The following is a 16,990-nucleotide window of genomic DNA, read 5'->3' as shown; positions in this document are numbered from 1 at the left end:
CTTTTTTTCTTGTGATTCCAGGGGAACATTTGAGAATCTGCCCTCAGGAATATACATGCTGCACATCAGAAATGGAGGACAAGTTAAGCCAGCAGAGCAAACTGGAGTTTGAAAACTTGGTGGAGGAGACAAGTCACTTTGTACGCACCACTTTTGTGTCCCGGCACAAGAAGTTTGATGGTAGGCTGGATATAATTACTTATTTTCAAGGTTATGTGATTTAAAAGACAGTGATCCAGAATGAATTCCAATGTTGTCTTTACAATTAGATATCACATTTGCAGTTGTCACTTTGGTTAAGATAAGGGTTAAGTTACAGCTGGTGTGCTTATCAGCCTTGTGAGTATTGCCTTTAATTACAATAACATCAAGAATTAGACTGTTAAGTGCCTGCAGGCTTGGCTAATGTTGAAAATGGAGATTAGATATGCATAGAGAGGTTTATAATTTTTGTCTTCTAATTTCAAATGCAAAATTTAGGTTTGCAATTATGTTCGCTGTTGCAAGATGAACTGTGGATCTCCATGTTTGGTTGTTTATTTTTTGTTGTTGTTGTTTATTTTGTTGTTGTTGTTGTTTGGTTTTGATTTGTTGTTTTTTGGTTTGTGGTTGTTGTTGTTTTTTTTTTTTTAACCACAAAGAAGTTTTTTTGTAGTCTGCTTTTTTTATTTTAGTTTAGTTTAGTTTTAGTTTTAAGACTGTAGTATTTTCCTGCATTATTTTCTTGTGATGTGTACAGTCTCTTAGAGGAATTCTGGCTTCTAAACAGTCAGATCTTAACCACATTTGGGAGTGTTTTTCATACCAACCACTCCAGATGTAATAATTTTTTTTTTCTTTAACTTAGAAGGAGTTGATTAAGACAGTTTTGGGGTTTTGTTTATTTCTAATACATTTTTATGATACCTCGACCTTTTTTTTTTTTTGTAAATTCAAGGTGTGTTTGTCACAATTTACTAGATATTTGTTTTTAAATATGAACATCAAACATTTTTTAATGTTTGTACACATATTTGCAAGCCACTATTTTTTCTCATAAACTGCAAACTAGTAAAGTGTAAAAGAGCTTCAGAATGTTCAGGCATGCCTTTATCTATATAAGAAATCTGTGTGTTGAATGCACTTCTCTGAAAATTTCTGTATATGTGTAAGTAGAAAAGACTGGCACTGAGATGTGTAAATCAGCATTGTGAAGAGGAGGCAGAGTTGCTTCTCTGCATGGAGGTAGAAATCCTGCAAACAGGTCCAGTAAGTCTGAATAACCACCAGCTAATGGGTCATATATATGCACATGTAGGAGAATGGTGGAAAGGCTATCCCTGAAGACAGATTACTTAGAAGTTTTGAGGTTGCATTCAAAAAAACTGAAGATATCCCTAACTCCTTAAAGTAATTCTGGATCATTCTTTTTAACCAACTAAGATGATTTCTTTTCCCTAATCTCTTTTTGATTCTCAATATGATACAGAAAGTAAGATGAGTTATAAAAGGAGGGAATGGGAAAAAATATAAGGACATGCTAGAGTAGCAGACCAGATGCTATAGTATAATTTAGAAAATGTCCTTGGAAGGACTGTGGTGTGGATGGTTGCGCAGTGTTCTACACTGTGATGTCTTCCATTTTTATTGTGAATTTTAAATTCTTATAGACTTTCAAAATTAGTTGTCTTATAGGTCTTAAAAAAAAAAACACCAAACATCTAGAAGTTGTGTGCAGTGTTACGAGATGAGTCTGTAAGGAGAACAAATGTTTGAAACCACCAACAACATGTGCAGGACATTTCTTGTTTTCTAGAAGGAAACCAAGATGATTACTGGTGTTCACTGACAGTTTAATGAAAATTCTGAGCTTGTTTACTACTGAGTTCTGATAGTCCTTTATTACTTTTTAGGCAACTTGAGGCATTTTTATATTGTGATGAACTTAAGCACATGATGGCTTTTTGAGTAATCTGAAATTCTCTAAACCATTGTACGTCTTTATTAATGGTAAAATATAAGGTCAAAGTTACTGACCAGTTATCAATATTGTATTTTGGGATTCTTATGGATCTAGTCTTCAGAAACTGGATTTAAAAGCTATGTTGCTTATCATTGATTTTAAAAGGTAACTTGCATGGTGAGGTCTCAATATTACCAAAGAGTATTTGAATTTTATGTAGAGTTTCAGTATTTTAATGACACTATAAAACTATTCAAAAGTTGTTCTCTTATATGGAAAAACTGCTTAGTCTTTCTAGGAGGCAAACATTCATAGAAAAATGCATTCATCTAACAGGCTGTCGTTCAATATAAAACCAGCTACATTTTTTTCAGTTTAAAATGTCATGACACTTTCTTGTGTAAAGCAAATATTGGATTGTTAGATAAATTCTGTGTTTTAATTCTTCATGATCATCTCTTTTTATTTTGCTTTGTTTTGTTTTAATTTAGTACTTTGATTGCACAAGGAAGTTTTGATACCTGACTGCCATTTAATGCTAGTGTAACACAAATAATAAAACAAATACAGCCAGTTCTGATCGTCCTGTGTAAGTTGTGCACAGGAGTTGTGTTCTGATAGAACAGCACGTTTAAGCAGTACCAAATTATATGAACAAATTAGTAATGTTGAGATAGAGAGTATACTATGATTGGTTCCTTGAAGAGTTATTCTGAACGAGTGTTGCTGCCAACCTTAATGTTTGTGCAGACGTATATAATTTTGCAAACTCTTAAAAGTTATATGGAAGTTTTGTAGATTTTTGCAATTTCTTTCCTCTGTACAAGGCATGTCTTAGGTGCTAGGTACACTAACCTTCTCAACATAAGGCTTTCTAGGGGTGTATGACTCTTTGTTGAATTATATTCTGACCTTCATATGCCTTGCCTCTCTTATCTTGTAGTATTTTGGACTCTCTATCATCTATCATTTACTATTCATTCCACATCCATACATTTAAGCACAGATGAGATGATTTTCTGATTTCATTTTTGAGAAATAATTTGAGGTCTGTTTTACCTTTCAGAGTTATGACCTGGATTACTATTCATGATCTAATTTTCAACAAGGAAATTCATTCTGCTGTGATTTTAAGATTGCCTTTTTAGCCTCAAGTCAGTCACAGAATCTTACACAGAATCACAAAATCAGAACATGGCTGAGATATGAAGGCATCTCTGGAGACAGACAGAGATGTGCACCAGTGTGTGTAGGGTCAGCTACTGCAGGTCGAGCAGGAGCATGTCCAGATACATTTTGAGTATCTCCAAGGATGGAAACTCCACAACCTTTGCAAGTGCCAAGTGCTTGGTCACCATTACAGTGAAAAAAATGTTTTCTTTTGTTCAAATGGATTTTTTAAAAATTAATTTATTTTTTTAATTCTTTTTTTGTTTTTTAGTTTGTGACCATTTTTTCTTGTCCTGTCACTAGGCTCTACTGAGCTCCATCTTTTTTGCAAACACTTCTTTATAAATGTTAACTTATTCAGTGTTTTATACACATTAATAAGATTGTCCTGAGGTTTTTCTTCAGCAGTCTGAACAGTCCAGCTGTCAGCCTCTCCTCATATGTGAGATGATCCAGGCCCTTAATCATCTTACAGGCCCTTTGCTAGAATGGCAACCATATGTCCATATCTCTCTTGTGCTGGGAGCCCAGAACTATATACAGCACTCCAAGCGTGACTTTACTTGTGCTGAGTAGAAGGGAAGGTTCACCTCTCTCAGCCTTCTGACAATGTTCCTAAATCATTTCTAGGTAAATTTTATATTTCATTTTACCTGAAGTGCAGTACTTTCCAAATCTCTCTAAAAACTAACATCTGTAATAACTATATGTATGGAAGAGAAGCTAAAATAAAATTCTTAACAGAGAATTTTAGAAAATATTAAATGGTTTGGGACCAGTTACATGGCTTTCCTTTTATCTGGCAATCAGTTCTTGCATCCTAAATCTCTGTATGATCGTATTGACTTCTTACTCATTTGTCATCAGCATTTCTAATATGCTGGTACTGTGGTACTGTGGTGAGATTTTCTCCATTCTTCTAGATCCACTTTTTTTTTTTTTTTTTTCCTTTTCTAAATAGTATGTGTGGTTTGGAGATCTCTGCGAGACAAGTATCTGACAATAGGATTTTTAATTTGCTTTGTATATCTTAGATGATTGGTGTAAATTAGCGTAAATCACTACACTAAATTGCCCCCCCCTTTTTTTTTTTTTGGCTAAGCCATATTCACAGATGTGTACATATATATTGCCTACATCTGTATACTTAACATTGCATTGCCATACTGCACGGTAATTTCCAAATATTCAGTATCTGCAATTTCACTATTGGGTGCATGAGGATGCAGTGAATCTTCTCTTAAGAATCTTTCCTAAGAAAGCCTTGAAATGAAAAAAAAATACTTTAAAACAGTAGGATCAACTTTACTAACAAAGATTGCAGTATCTGTTTCAGCAGTGCAATACACAAACCTTTCCAAAATCTAGGAAAAAGAACAAAAATCTCCTTCCAGCAGACAGGAAATACACAGGAAGTGAGGAGTTCCAGGAGATCAGTTCTTTTCTTCTGCCTCAAGACTTTGGGTAGGACTAAGCCAAATAAGCAGACATGAAATTATCAGCTCTTTCCTGTTCCCAGCAATAGACAAACAATCATGCTGTAATTCCTGGATCCCCACTGTATGCCTCAAAGCAGCTTAAAATATATTATGCTCCCAATGTAGTTATAATAGCGTCATCTTATTATCACTAACTCCCTTGCATAGTGGCATTACTGAGCAGCTGTTTCACAGACAAGCCAATTTCTTTTAAATATTGTTCCATCAACAGCCCAAACCATCCCTACCAGACGGTTTTGTCATGAATCTTAATGAGGAGGCAAGTATCTGTTTGGTGACATTTTCTCCCTAATTCTTTAAATAGCTATAGGAAAAATATGGAAAATAAAATTATTTAAGGTAGATTGATCTGAGCCTCATAAAAGAGACACTGTCTCCTCATTCTTATTTAAAAAGGATGGGAATCTTGGCAATGGTGTTAAAAATGAAAGAATGTGGAAGAATAACTATCATGAGCTTGAATAGTTATGGATAGCCTTCGGCAGAATGTGTGAAGCATGACGTCGCTGAAGGAAAACAAACTGAATGGTATAAGGATCAATCTGTGTCTGTATTAATCAATCTTATATTAGTGCTACTTACATTTCCTATTCATTACAGCAGTAGCAGTGTAAATTACAAAGCAGGAAAGAAAGTTTCAGACATAATTTCCCAAAACAATACCCGCAAGAATATCTAACATCCCAGAAACCATGTGTTCCTCTTTCTCTTCTTGCACAGCTTATGGAAGAACTGGGAGGAAAAAAAAAAAAAAAAGAAAAAAAAGAAAAAAAAAAGGAAAAAAAAATTATAAATCTTTCCTTGATATTGGAGGTGACAAAAATGTGTTTTGTGAAGTGGCTTTCCAACAAAATAAGAACTCTTCAATGAGATGAACTCTTATAGCAAGGTAATACTATCCCTGATTAAACTCAACCAGGAAAAGAAAAGGGAAAAAAAAAAAAAAAGAGTGATATAAAGGAGATGCTTGAAATCAGAATACACTGAGGTTCAACTACATGGCCAATGTAAGTCTTCGGTCCTCTGCTTCCCCTTGCTTCAGTGTTTGCTGCCCTGTCTGTCAGTCCAGCTTGGGCACCAGCTCATGTCTGGAGCTACACTGATGTCCACGGACTTCTGCAGAAGAGAGTGAGTGCAACAGAATGGGACTCCACTCGCACGTCATTGATATCATGGTCAGCAAGTGAAACATAGATTTTCTGCAGGACATTTTTTCTCATGTTTTTCTTGCACTGAATGTGAAAAGGAATTATTTTCACAGTAAGACTGGTGTTGTGATTTTTTTCTTGGGTTTTGGAAGCAGGGAATCAGAAATGTCTGCCTTTTCCACATAGCTGTTTGAAGTCAGGAGGCTTCTAAGGAGTGTGGTAAAGTTGAATAGATGCAGCATACACTGTGAACTTTATGCACCTACCCACACTATTCTGGTGCTGCAGTGCTGCAATGTCTGCAATAGAACATAAAGTCCATGATATGAATGTTGTGATATCAGATTTTTAGTTTAGTTAATTTAGTTTAATTTAGTTTAGTTTCCTGATAAAATATACCCTACGTTGTATTTGACAGGAAATATTCATTTGAAAACAAAATATTTTAGATCTGGTCCAATCCTATCAGAGTTGATAACAGACTAATAGGAATCTGTATTGCCTCCAAATGATTTTAGGGTCTAATCCTATGGGATTTACACTGACAAAGTGATGGTGTTTGGTTTTGTTTTCTTGCAAGCGTCACTTTGCAATGTATTTCCCATTAAATGTAAAACCCATTGAAAGACAGGTGGATTTTTAAAACTCCACAATTGTTAGGCTGTTAGAGCATTAGCAGGCCACAATTTCCATATAATTTATCCTATGTTTTAACAGACTACATAACTTCTGCACTTCCCCAAAAATATGGGCAAAATAGAGCAGTTGAAAATGCTCCAAAACTATAACATCTGCTGGCTTCAAGTATGTAACTGCTCACAAGCCTTTGTTGGACATCTGGTGCAAGTTTTTAAACTTTACAGAGAATCCTGATAAAAGATATCTTACATTGTATTTGACAGGAAATATTCATTTCAAAACAAAATATTTTAGACCTCATCCAATCCTATCAGAGTGGATAACAGACTAACAGGAATCTCTATTGCCTAAGAATGATTTTAGGGTCTAATCCTATGGGATTTACACTTAGATTACTGTTTATCATCATTTCATACGTTATGGCAAAATTTGTCTGTAAATTACATTAGATCAAAACAAATTATTTTGAAGATCAGCAAGAATATGAGAGGCCACAAGCCTAGGAATCTCAGAAGGGAATAATTATCCCAGTAGTAAGAACTGTTTCCTGACCGTGGTGAAAACTCCTATAACCTGGTCAGGTTCTGCGCTGGAAGGCAGTACTATAGGAGCTGGTGTCTCCTGCACACTTCCTGCAGCCAGATCTGTACTTCACGCATTTGTATGGCTTGCTCTCCCTGTTCTTCTGCAGCTTCATTTGATAGGTGCAGCTGGTCAGTGGAACATGTAATCTTCCAACTAGCTGCATCAGGTTTATGAAGCTACAAAGTGAAGGACAAGCTGCTGCACTGTGCTGGAACAGGTGGGCATGGTCGTCTCAAAAGGATCTTCTTAGAAAACAGACTGTCCAGGTATAGCCAAATCTGAGCCGGCTTTGACTGCTTTTGATCCAATGTATTTCCTATTAAACATACAGCAGAATCTGATCTGTTGAATACTAGATGCCCACAGTATAGGCTACTCCTGTAGTCAATAGGGAATTATAGATTCAAGCCATGCTGATCTGAAGTTTACACATCAAATCAGAAAAATCTCTCCGTTAAGTGCTTATTTCTCTGTATTAATTAAAGAGGGTGCTTAGTTTATACATTGGTGCCTATACTGTGGAGGTAAACATTTGTTCAGATAAATTCCATTCTGATGAATGTAATATAGGAGTAAAAAATCTAAAATACTTTTGAGGCTCTCTGAGACTTATTTACTTTTTTTACTATAGTAATTTTCTACATATTTTCTGCAGTGTTTTGTGGGGAAAAAAAAAGACATTAAAAACATTGAAGCGAGTAAGCACTGTGGTGATGAGTTATTAATTATTTTATGCTGGTTGAAAAAAAAAAATCTTTCCTGTTAAATTCAAATGACATTTAATCTTCCCTTAAGTTCTGAACGGAGCGTGTTTTTAACATTTTATAATGGAAATTGTTTTCTTGGCTTAGTGTCCAAGACTTAAAAATGCTAACCCATGAGTAAAATCACTGATTTACAGATACCAATAAAATAAAATAAAATAAAATAAATAAAAAAGCAATTAAAGATGCTTCATAGAATAGAATTAATAAAAGACTCTGCCTCAAATCCATATCACTAAAGACAAACTTCAGTATTCAGACAATCAGCTGTCAGTGTCTCTGTAACCCATCCCAGATTCTTACTCTGACAGTAGGTGCTCACCTGACACACATCAAGGATAAAACTGTTCTGTAAGAAATCAAAAATTGGGACTGTAACTAACAACCAAGCTGCAAAACATAGTAGCAGCACCCAGGGTAATAGGAATTGTAGCCTTATCTTTTCTTATTTGTTGTCCTCAACCCTCATTAAATCCAGAAATACTATTTTTGAAATGAATTTTTTGACAGGCATTGTTGTCCTTTTGCTGCCCTTCCCTTCTTAATTCTTTTAAAAGGATTCTTTTTTATTTGAAAAAAAAAATCCTTTTTATTTGAAATTAAACTTTTTTTTTCCTTACTTTTACTTCTGCTCTGTGATTTACCAGGAAAAAGAAAAAAAAAGAAAAAAAAAATAAAAGAAAAAGAGTGAAATTGGCTCTTCTGAGAGGCATGTCATGGAAATGTCACTTTTAGTATTAAGACAATCACTTTAGGGAGAGAAAGGAACAACATGCCAACATTCCATACGAATAATTTTAGAGATACTTTAAAAACAGACATGTTAAGGTCCACTTGTTGACCTTACTTAATGATAACTATGAAAACGTCATATATTAATCAGAGCTACGAGACCTTTAGATGTGCCTAATTTGAAAATCTGTATTTTAACTTTCCCAATTTTCCAAGCTATACTATAGTCTTGCTTGATGTGCTTAATGTGTTTTTTATGTATTAATCACATGCTTGGTTTACTCTGGTGCATATGTAGATTTATTTACAAGCTTTAGCAGATATAAACTCTTTTATTTTCTTCTAGTTGTGACCTGTGTGCTGTATGCATTCAGAATGATATACCACAGTTGTGTGTTGCAGCAATGGGCGGGTGAGTTACCTGTCATTAACAATGGTGGTATATGTAAAGGGTAATGATAAGCCAGAAGGAGATTAGCTGAGAAAGGGGTGGAGAGAGAGAAGTAGAGCCAAATATACTATACTGTGAACTATCTGCTACTACATAAAGTACAGTATACATCTTACTGGGACAATCTTAAATGGGTAAATTGATGCAGCTTTTGTCTTATTAGTGGAGAGACAGATAGTGAACACCATTGCTACTTGAAGTGTGCTCTGAAGCTATACCAAGAATTTTAAAGTGAAAAAGAAGCCTGAAATATGTCTTATTTATTGTATGGTGGGTTATTAATTTAACATTCTTAGGTGAAACTTATTTACTGTGAATTGATACTTTTCTGTGGCATCATGGTAGCATCAAAAAGCCATTCACTATGTTTCATTTAGGAAACATCATCACACAGCTAAAAGGCTCTCCTTGTTCTTGAAAAGCTACTCTTGTAGTGAAAACAGTAGACATATGTGAAGCAGAAAGGAGGTGAAAACAGCTCATTTCAGTAATATAAGCCATTTTCAGTCAATGAAATCTCAGCAAGACCATGGCCAAAAAATGCAATAGGAGATAGTTGCTGAGTACTAACTTCAGTGAGTGTGTGCAGCTTATATGATTTCATTTTTACTCAGGTAAGAACAACTTGAATATACAGATACTGAAACCATGCTGAGGAAATTCTGTTGTTTGGTCCATTTTTCCTTCTTCTCACATTAAAATATTTTCAGTTTAGTTACACTGTCCATTTATAAATATTTGTAAAAAAGCTGAATCAAGGTTTGGTAGGACCACAGAGTAACTACTGGAAGACAAGATGATCTCTGCTCACTGTGAACTAGTTTCTCAAGCATGTATCTAGAAGGGAAAAAACATGACATGCTTTCAGTGCATAAGAAATTGATACATGTGAATGAATACAGGCTAGGAAATTTGCTGTATTCTCAGAGCAATTAACTATTACAACTTAGGCAAATAATGATTATTTGAGTTTCTTAATTTTAAAAAATTGGAAACAGTTGTTTGAAGAAAAGACTTTGTTTCAGTAACTACACAAGGCAAGAAGAAGGACTTGTTGCTGAAAATGTTTTCCACATCAACAAAATGCTCTACAGATTCAGTTTTGAATTTCAGTAAGTTCAGGTATTTTGAAGAATTTTGAAACAATGTTAAAAGTTATTTTCAAGTAAAAAAAATGCATTTAAAAGAGGAAACATTATTATAAACTATTTTTAGAATTCTATTTTTTATAGCACAATGAAATGCTATGAATTCCTAAAATGTTTTGGCACGAGTAGACCTTCATTTTTAATTTTTATAGGTTACTAATGTTAACTTTTTTTTTCTTTTTTTCAGTTTTACCACCAAATTTTAAACACGCTCAGGAAATTAGTGGGTTTTGGTGTCTCCTGTTGAATTTTTATCTCTGTAAATTTTCTGGTATTTATACAATTCCACATATGAATTTAAGCTCTCAGTACATACCCAGCAGAGGCATCTTATCTAGTCTGGTGCCTTAGGAAGTTTCAGCACCTCAGCCTCTGTGAGTCTGTAAGCAAGATAGTACTCAACTTCTTAAAATTATGACTTATTTATTCATACACGGGATTTTAATTCTAACTAGGGTCTAAAAAAGGCTCAGTCATTCTAATCAATGTAAATCAGAGGAGGAGGTCATTTCTAATTTTATAGTCTGGAAATTTGAACCAGTGAAAATTCCATTTTTAGTGAGGTTGCCACATTGCCACATCCTACTTGGTCCAGTTTTGCCATGTTAACACAAAATCCAACCATTCTTGGAGTTTACTTCTTTAAACTCTCCTTCTATCAATGTAATCAATGGGTATGGTGATATTTCAGGCAGCACAAGATGCTGCTAAATTAAGCAGCCTTCTTAACTGCTCTCTAGCTGTACAGTGCAACTTGTACCACACATGGCATTTTCCTGTGTCAATGTGGAGCTTAAATGCCTTCTCTGAAAAATCACAGTGGTGTGAGAACAGTTTGGATATAGAAGAGGAGAAATGGAGAGCTGTGTCGTGCTAATAACAGCTGTCCCAACAGGCTGATGAGGAAAACCCAACATCACACATTCCTGTCTCTATTATGCTTTTGGAGATTTGTTCTTGAAATGTCATTAATAAATGGAAGTCCTCTACACGTTCCTCTTTAACTGCTCTGTCAATGTTTTGGCATACCCATCATTTTATCAATATTGATTATTAAGCCATTTTAAATAATCAGTTAATTCTGTAGATTGTATTGACTTAAAGAATTTATTTAGCAGATACATAGTTGTAGTATTTAAATATCAGTCAATCCAATTTTATGTCAGACTCCTTAAACTGTGTATAGATATATCTCCAAATTCCAATAAAGGGGGTCCAAAAAATAAATGAGTATTCTCTGGAATAAATTAGTGTTCTGTGGAAGGTTATGTGTAAGCCAAAGTGGTATATTCTTTCAGCAGTCCCAACGCCAGAGACTAGCTTTTCCAGCAAGCTGTAAGGTCTAACATGATCTGGATTTCTGCTTACTCATCAGTAGGTTGCTTACTGAGATTCTATTGCTGTTGTAGTAGTGTGCCTAGAAGGAAGTGGTTTTATTAATCAATTTCTATAGAAGAGAATGGAAGAAGAGTGAAAGGAAGATTAGAGCTGAGAGAAGGGCAGATAAGAACTGGCTATGCTTTTATAGCACCTTTAGTCCCTGTGAAAAGATGAAGGAATGTTGAAACTTCACCAAGTTTCTGGCCTAAGGAAGGCCAGCTCAGCAACTGTGTCTCACGGGTAATCTGCAGGTCATTATTGCCATTGTAATAAATGGATTTATTTCTCAAAGGTTACAGGACCTGGTAGAGCATCTAAAGGTATAAGCAGTGGAAGGCTGGTACCTGGGGATTGTTTACCAGCAGGAAGTTTTTGTTGTTGTTGAGTATTATGTAGTATGTAAATCTTCGCTCCTCCTGGCACCTGCTTTTCCTCAACATAAAGAATACTTCAAAGTGCAAGACATACCTGTAGTTAAGCTTTCAAATGCACAGCTTAAAAGGAAAAATCCCAACAGAGTATAAAAATAATATCAATGTTTCCTGGTTTGGTTAAAATTTCTAAATATTTTAATCTCTTTAATTGATATCTCTAATGCTGCTGTTTATATATTTATTTATTACAAATTGCCTTAAATAGGAAATGTGTTGTTATGTAGACTGGCATCGTCCTTATCAATACTGTATATTGTGTTTATTTATTTTTAGTACTTTAAGAATGTTCAACAAAACTATAATCCATATTTAAGTTAGGATGAGCAGCGATGTGAGGGTGGTTATATTCTTTGTTATAATCTTTGTAATATAAATAAATACAGCATGATGGGTGAAAAGAACAGGCTCACTGAGCATTTGTGGGGAAGATCTGTGTGCAAAAGAAGATATACTTGAATATCTTATTGGTAGTTCTCAAACTGGGTATCAGGTGGTAATATTCCTGTAAGTTTGTGCAGTGCTGGTCATGACAATGTGAAATTAAAAAGTCAATATTGTGACCATGTGTTTTTTATGGTTTGTTGCTTATTTTATATATATTATAGAAAATATATTTCTATGTATTTCTTTTTTTACATAAGGAGATGAATATCATTCTCACATTCGTGTTAAGTGGTATACCAATATATACTAAGCATATTGATAGCAAGATATTTTTTCTCCTGGTTATAGGGTGCACACATAAAAGGACAAAACAAGACCTCTTGTTTATCAGTGCATTTTTAAAGAACAAAATATTAGAGGTCATTTAGAAGAGTACATTGTTAATTTAAAAAAAAAAAAAAAAAGGTAAATGTAAGTGACTTCTGCATGCAAAGATTTTAAAATACTGACTGAAGTTACTCTTCTTTGAATGGGTGAACTTTGTTTTCCTTGAATGCAACTTGTACACAGGACATCAGTGTTCTTAGCTGTAGCTTCTCTCCTTCTCAGAAAACTCCATTTGTTACTATTTGTTACTACAACCTTACATATTCTTCTCTCTTGAAATTTCTTTCTTTAATGTGATGGCTGTTTAACATGTTTTTGATGGTTATGGTTAAACTTGTAATATTCAAAAATTGTAGTTGTTGAAGGTTAGGATCAAGGTCACTTTACTGTAATGGTCATTCATACCACCAGCCAACATTAAACCAGCTAAATTGTTTTAGCTTATTAAATCATTAAAAAGTGTTGTAGTTTCTTTTGATAAAAGAGGAGGGAGGGAGAGCAAGAAAAAGGTAAAATTCAAGTCAGTCCATGTATGTGGCAAGTAACTCTTGGAGACAGGAAAAAAATACTATCAAGGGAGTTACAAAATTAGGAGATCTGAAGTTTTGAGAAGAAAGAACTTGATAACCCAGTGCTTGTATGTCTGCTTATGTTCAGCAGCAACATAAAAACTTCAAAGTACCAATGCAGATTTCAAACTCTTAGAAAAGGGACAGCCCCTGTTCCTACCAATGCCTTGCCACTTAGCCTGTTAAAAGACATAATCAGGCTACCCAGCAATACTGCACACTATCAAATTCAGTAATGGACTATCTATGAACAAGTGCATCAAGTTTTGCAACAGCTAAAAGATTTCTTCTCGGCTTTTGTTTGCAAAACATGTATGAGTTAATGGAGTATCAGTTTTATATAGTGCTGGGGCATTGACCTGAAATCCCTTAGGGAAATAGATCTAGGTTTCACCTAGATGTACTGTGCTTTACAATAGAAACAGCCTATAAGATGATAGTATTATTTGTTCATTAGATAATGGAGGTGAATGACAGATTTTCTATCCCTGAATCTTTACCATCTATACATAACTTCTTGGAGAGAAGTTATCTTCCAAATAAAAGTCTAACTTATCTTTGCCAGTTTAAATTTTGAGTAAACAAGGGCAGCTCAAAGTTTACAATAGTTAACCTGATGTGTATGACTAGGGGAAGAAATCTGTTTTTGCTTCCAAAGTGTTCAGTGCCATTAGGGAGGGAATTTGGGCAATGATTCAGAAAAAGCTTATGTTCTTCTGGAGTCCTATAGAGTAGAGTTCTTATGAGGCCACACTCGTTGTGAAAACGTGATTCTGAGATTAGTGACAGGGATAATCAATATGGAGAACTTTTTCTGATTACAATGGTATCAATCTATCATAATTAACTGCTTAACATAGAACATGTTTAAGGAATGTCAGGCTCTTCTGTTAATGCTGGCAATCTCGTTAGGCAAAATATGAAGAAAGGCTGAAAAATTGATTAGAATTCAGTAGATAAATGAGCATGGCCAGTAGAAATACTTTCCCCTGCCCCATCCATTACCAAAAAAATATATCTATTTCTAGCCACAAAGGGGGACTTCACACATAATATTCACAGGACAATAAATATGATTTTTGTCCCAGAATCACAGAAATGGAAATCATAGATGTTAAATGAGAATGCAAATCACATAGCCCTAAACCTTTGAAATAGAAGTGTGCTAATTCACTCTTTCAAGTAGTTTGGCCTATCCAGATCTGGAAAATTTTCCTCTGTGTGAAATTCTCAGATACTTTTCTTTTTGTGGGTTTTCACACCATGTATCTTCATTTTACTATTTATATTTCCCTTAATCATTTGTAATAAATTATATCAAAATCAGTTAATTAAAGATTTGCAGTTTAGTGAAGTAAGTAGATATCCTTATAATATTCTTGTACGTATAATTTGACGAAGAAACTGAGGCAATTTGAATTTAATGGGGGCAACAAATTTTGGTAGCAACAGAATTGCAGATGGAACAAAGGTTGTTTTCCATCTGCATTGACTTATTTATACCCTCACCTTTCTTGATGTTAATATCATAAAGTTTTTAGAGAAAAACATATTTTTTTTTCTTGGATTCCATTGATCCAAGCTTTTTCTGTGAGCAACAACCCTTAATTTTCCCCCGTAATTTTAATTTTCTCTTATAGCCACTGAGTCACTTCTTGTTACTTTTTTTTTTTTTTAATTAATTAATTAATTAATTAATGTGAAAGTGTTCAGACCTGTACCCAACATTCACAGATTTCCATGTTGCCATAGAGGGGGCTTCTATTTTACAATGTCACGGTCTTTTGCCTTATGGAATGAAATCAATTTTTTCCTTGCTACAACACTCTGTTGTACATTCAAATTACATTTATTACCCTTAGGTCATTTTCCCTAGGTATTCCTGTTGAATGTTTTTCCTATTCATCCTATGTATTTAAATACATTCACTTGTATTTTTCTAAATAGAACCTATTTCGCTACTTACTACCAATTTTTATCTTCAATCACTACAGGCTTTTTGTTTTACCTCTGTATTAGTGGTTGCAACACCTCCCATTTCAGTATTTTCTACAAATTTAATTAATTGACTGTTTATTCCTACTTCCAGGTGATTAATAGATGATTCGTGTGAAGAGAACACCCATTCTTTATCTGAAAAAAGCTTTTTTGGATATACTACTAACATAACTAATTAGACTGCTGAAATTCTGCCATAACCTCCTCTCATCATTGATCTTCCAAAACAGTGCTCTCATTGTATCAAATTTCTGCTGTGCAACTTCATTCCGATTTCCCCCAGCTAAAGTAGATCATTGAACCCTGGTTATTTATCAAACAAAGCCTGCCTTTTCATTCAGATCTGTCACCAAATTGCACTAGACATGTGGCCTTCTTAGATTCAGTGTTCATAAGATCATTTAAAGTTGGATGGTGCTAAAGTTGTTTCTGTGACTATTGTTACAAAAATGACTGTTCTGTCTATTCCATTGAATACACTGCCTAGTATATATAGAAAAGAATAGATAACCACTCATCCTTGATTTCTTCAATTTTTCTCCAAAATGAACTGCAAATAAATACATTTGTTAGTTCACTAGGCCTGGCTGGGTTTTGATTTTAGGTAGTAAATTCTCTCCAAGGCACCATTCTGCAGTGAGCAAAGTATAAATCATTAATATTAAACATTAGCATACTTTGCAGCACTTCTTAACTGGTAAATAGAACTTCCTGACAATAGGCTGTGTAGGTAAGAACTTCAAATATAATTTCTCTAATAGAAATTTTCGATTACCAAGTACTTTGTGTTTACTGTATTTGTATTTACTTTGTATTTACTGTATATTAAGGTGCTATCCAGCACTTTAAAGCTCTGTTCTCAGAGAACTGATAGGAATCAGGATGTCATCTTCAAGCTTTTCTCTTGAAATAACTTTGCAGAGAATATCAAGTTAAATGTTCTTATATTTTTTATACAACTATTGCTTGAAGTTAGCTTGTTAGTGAAATGATTGATTTATGCTTTGACCTTTACTGTTCAGTAAGCGATCTGTTTGTCTATGCCTTTGGAAGAAAAAAAAAACATACGTCTAATATGACAGATCTGCCACAATTTCAGAACATGCTATTTTAAATGGAAAGAATAAAACCTTGTATTTTAAAAACGCAGCATGTGTAATATAGTATTAGGGATGACGGTACTGACAAAAATACTAACAGTTATTACTGTTAATATATCCTTTATGTGACATGGAAATGTGTGTCTAAAATATACTTATATTGTGTATACCTGTATACCCCTGTAAACACAAATAGATTTTCATTTATTCACAGAAAATTGCAGTAAAAAGTGCTTTTAATCAGATGTCTAATAACTAATGTTTAGAACTCCTGAATAATTTTGAAAACACTTTTTCTGTTTAATAGTCAGTATTTTCAAGTTAAATTGTATTCATGAAATGTTTGACTTTGGAAATAAAAGCCATCCCCAAAGAAAGAGTTGTAGAGGTACTTAGGAATATAGTATTTCTATTATTTCTTGTTAACCTGCAAGTACAATATTGCAGCATCTATTGCTGCATCCCTAGAAACATTACTCTGAAAAAATGAATATGAATCTATGATGTCCTGAAGTGCAGCAGGTGCTGGCTGTGTCATTTCAACATCAGTTCGGGGTTCAACAGCTTTGCGGGACTGAGATTGTCAGTTCACAGGTGTTAAAATTAAAAGACTGTGAGGCCAGCTGCATTCAGGCACTGTGAGTGTTCACGGCAGGCATT

At 34.3% G+C, this 16,990-nt stretch overlaps 1 protein-coding gene across 2 annotated transcripts in view; it reads left to right on the top strand.

Annotated features, from left to right (window-relative positions):
- GPC6 (glypican 6) overlaps positions 1-16,990 on the top strand; it is an 823,519-nt gene that overhangs the window by 246,969 nt on the left and 559,560 nt on the right. For both annotated transcript variants that reach the window (XM_083814533.1, XM_083814534.1), the window contains exon 2: positions 22-180. In XM_083814533.1, coding sequence (XP_083670659.1) covers positions 22-180 — 159 coding nt within the window. The remainder of the gene's footprint in view (positions 1-21; positions 181-16,990) is intronic.

The sequence above is a fragment of the Anser anser genome (genome assembly GCF_964211835.1).
Source record: "Anser anser genome assembly, chromosome: 1".
Lineage (NCBI taxonomy): Eukaryota > Metazoa > Chordata > Aves > Anseriformes > Anatidae > Anser > Anser anser.
The sequence above is the reverse complement of the archived record's forward strand: the minus strand, read 5'-3'. Positions and strand labels throughout refer to the sequence as shown.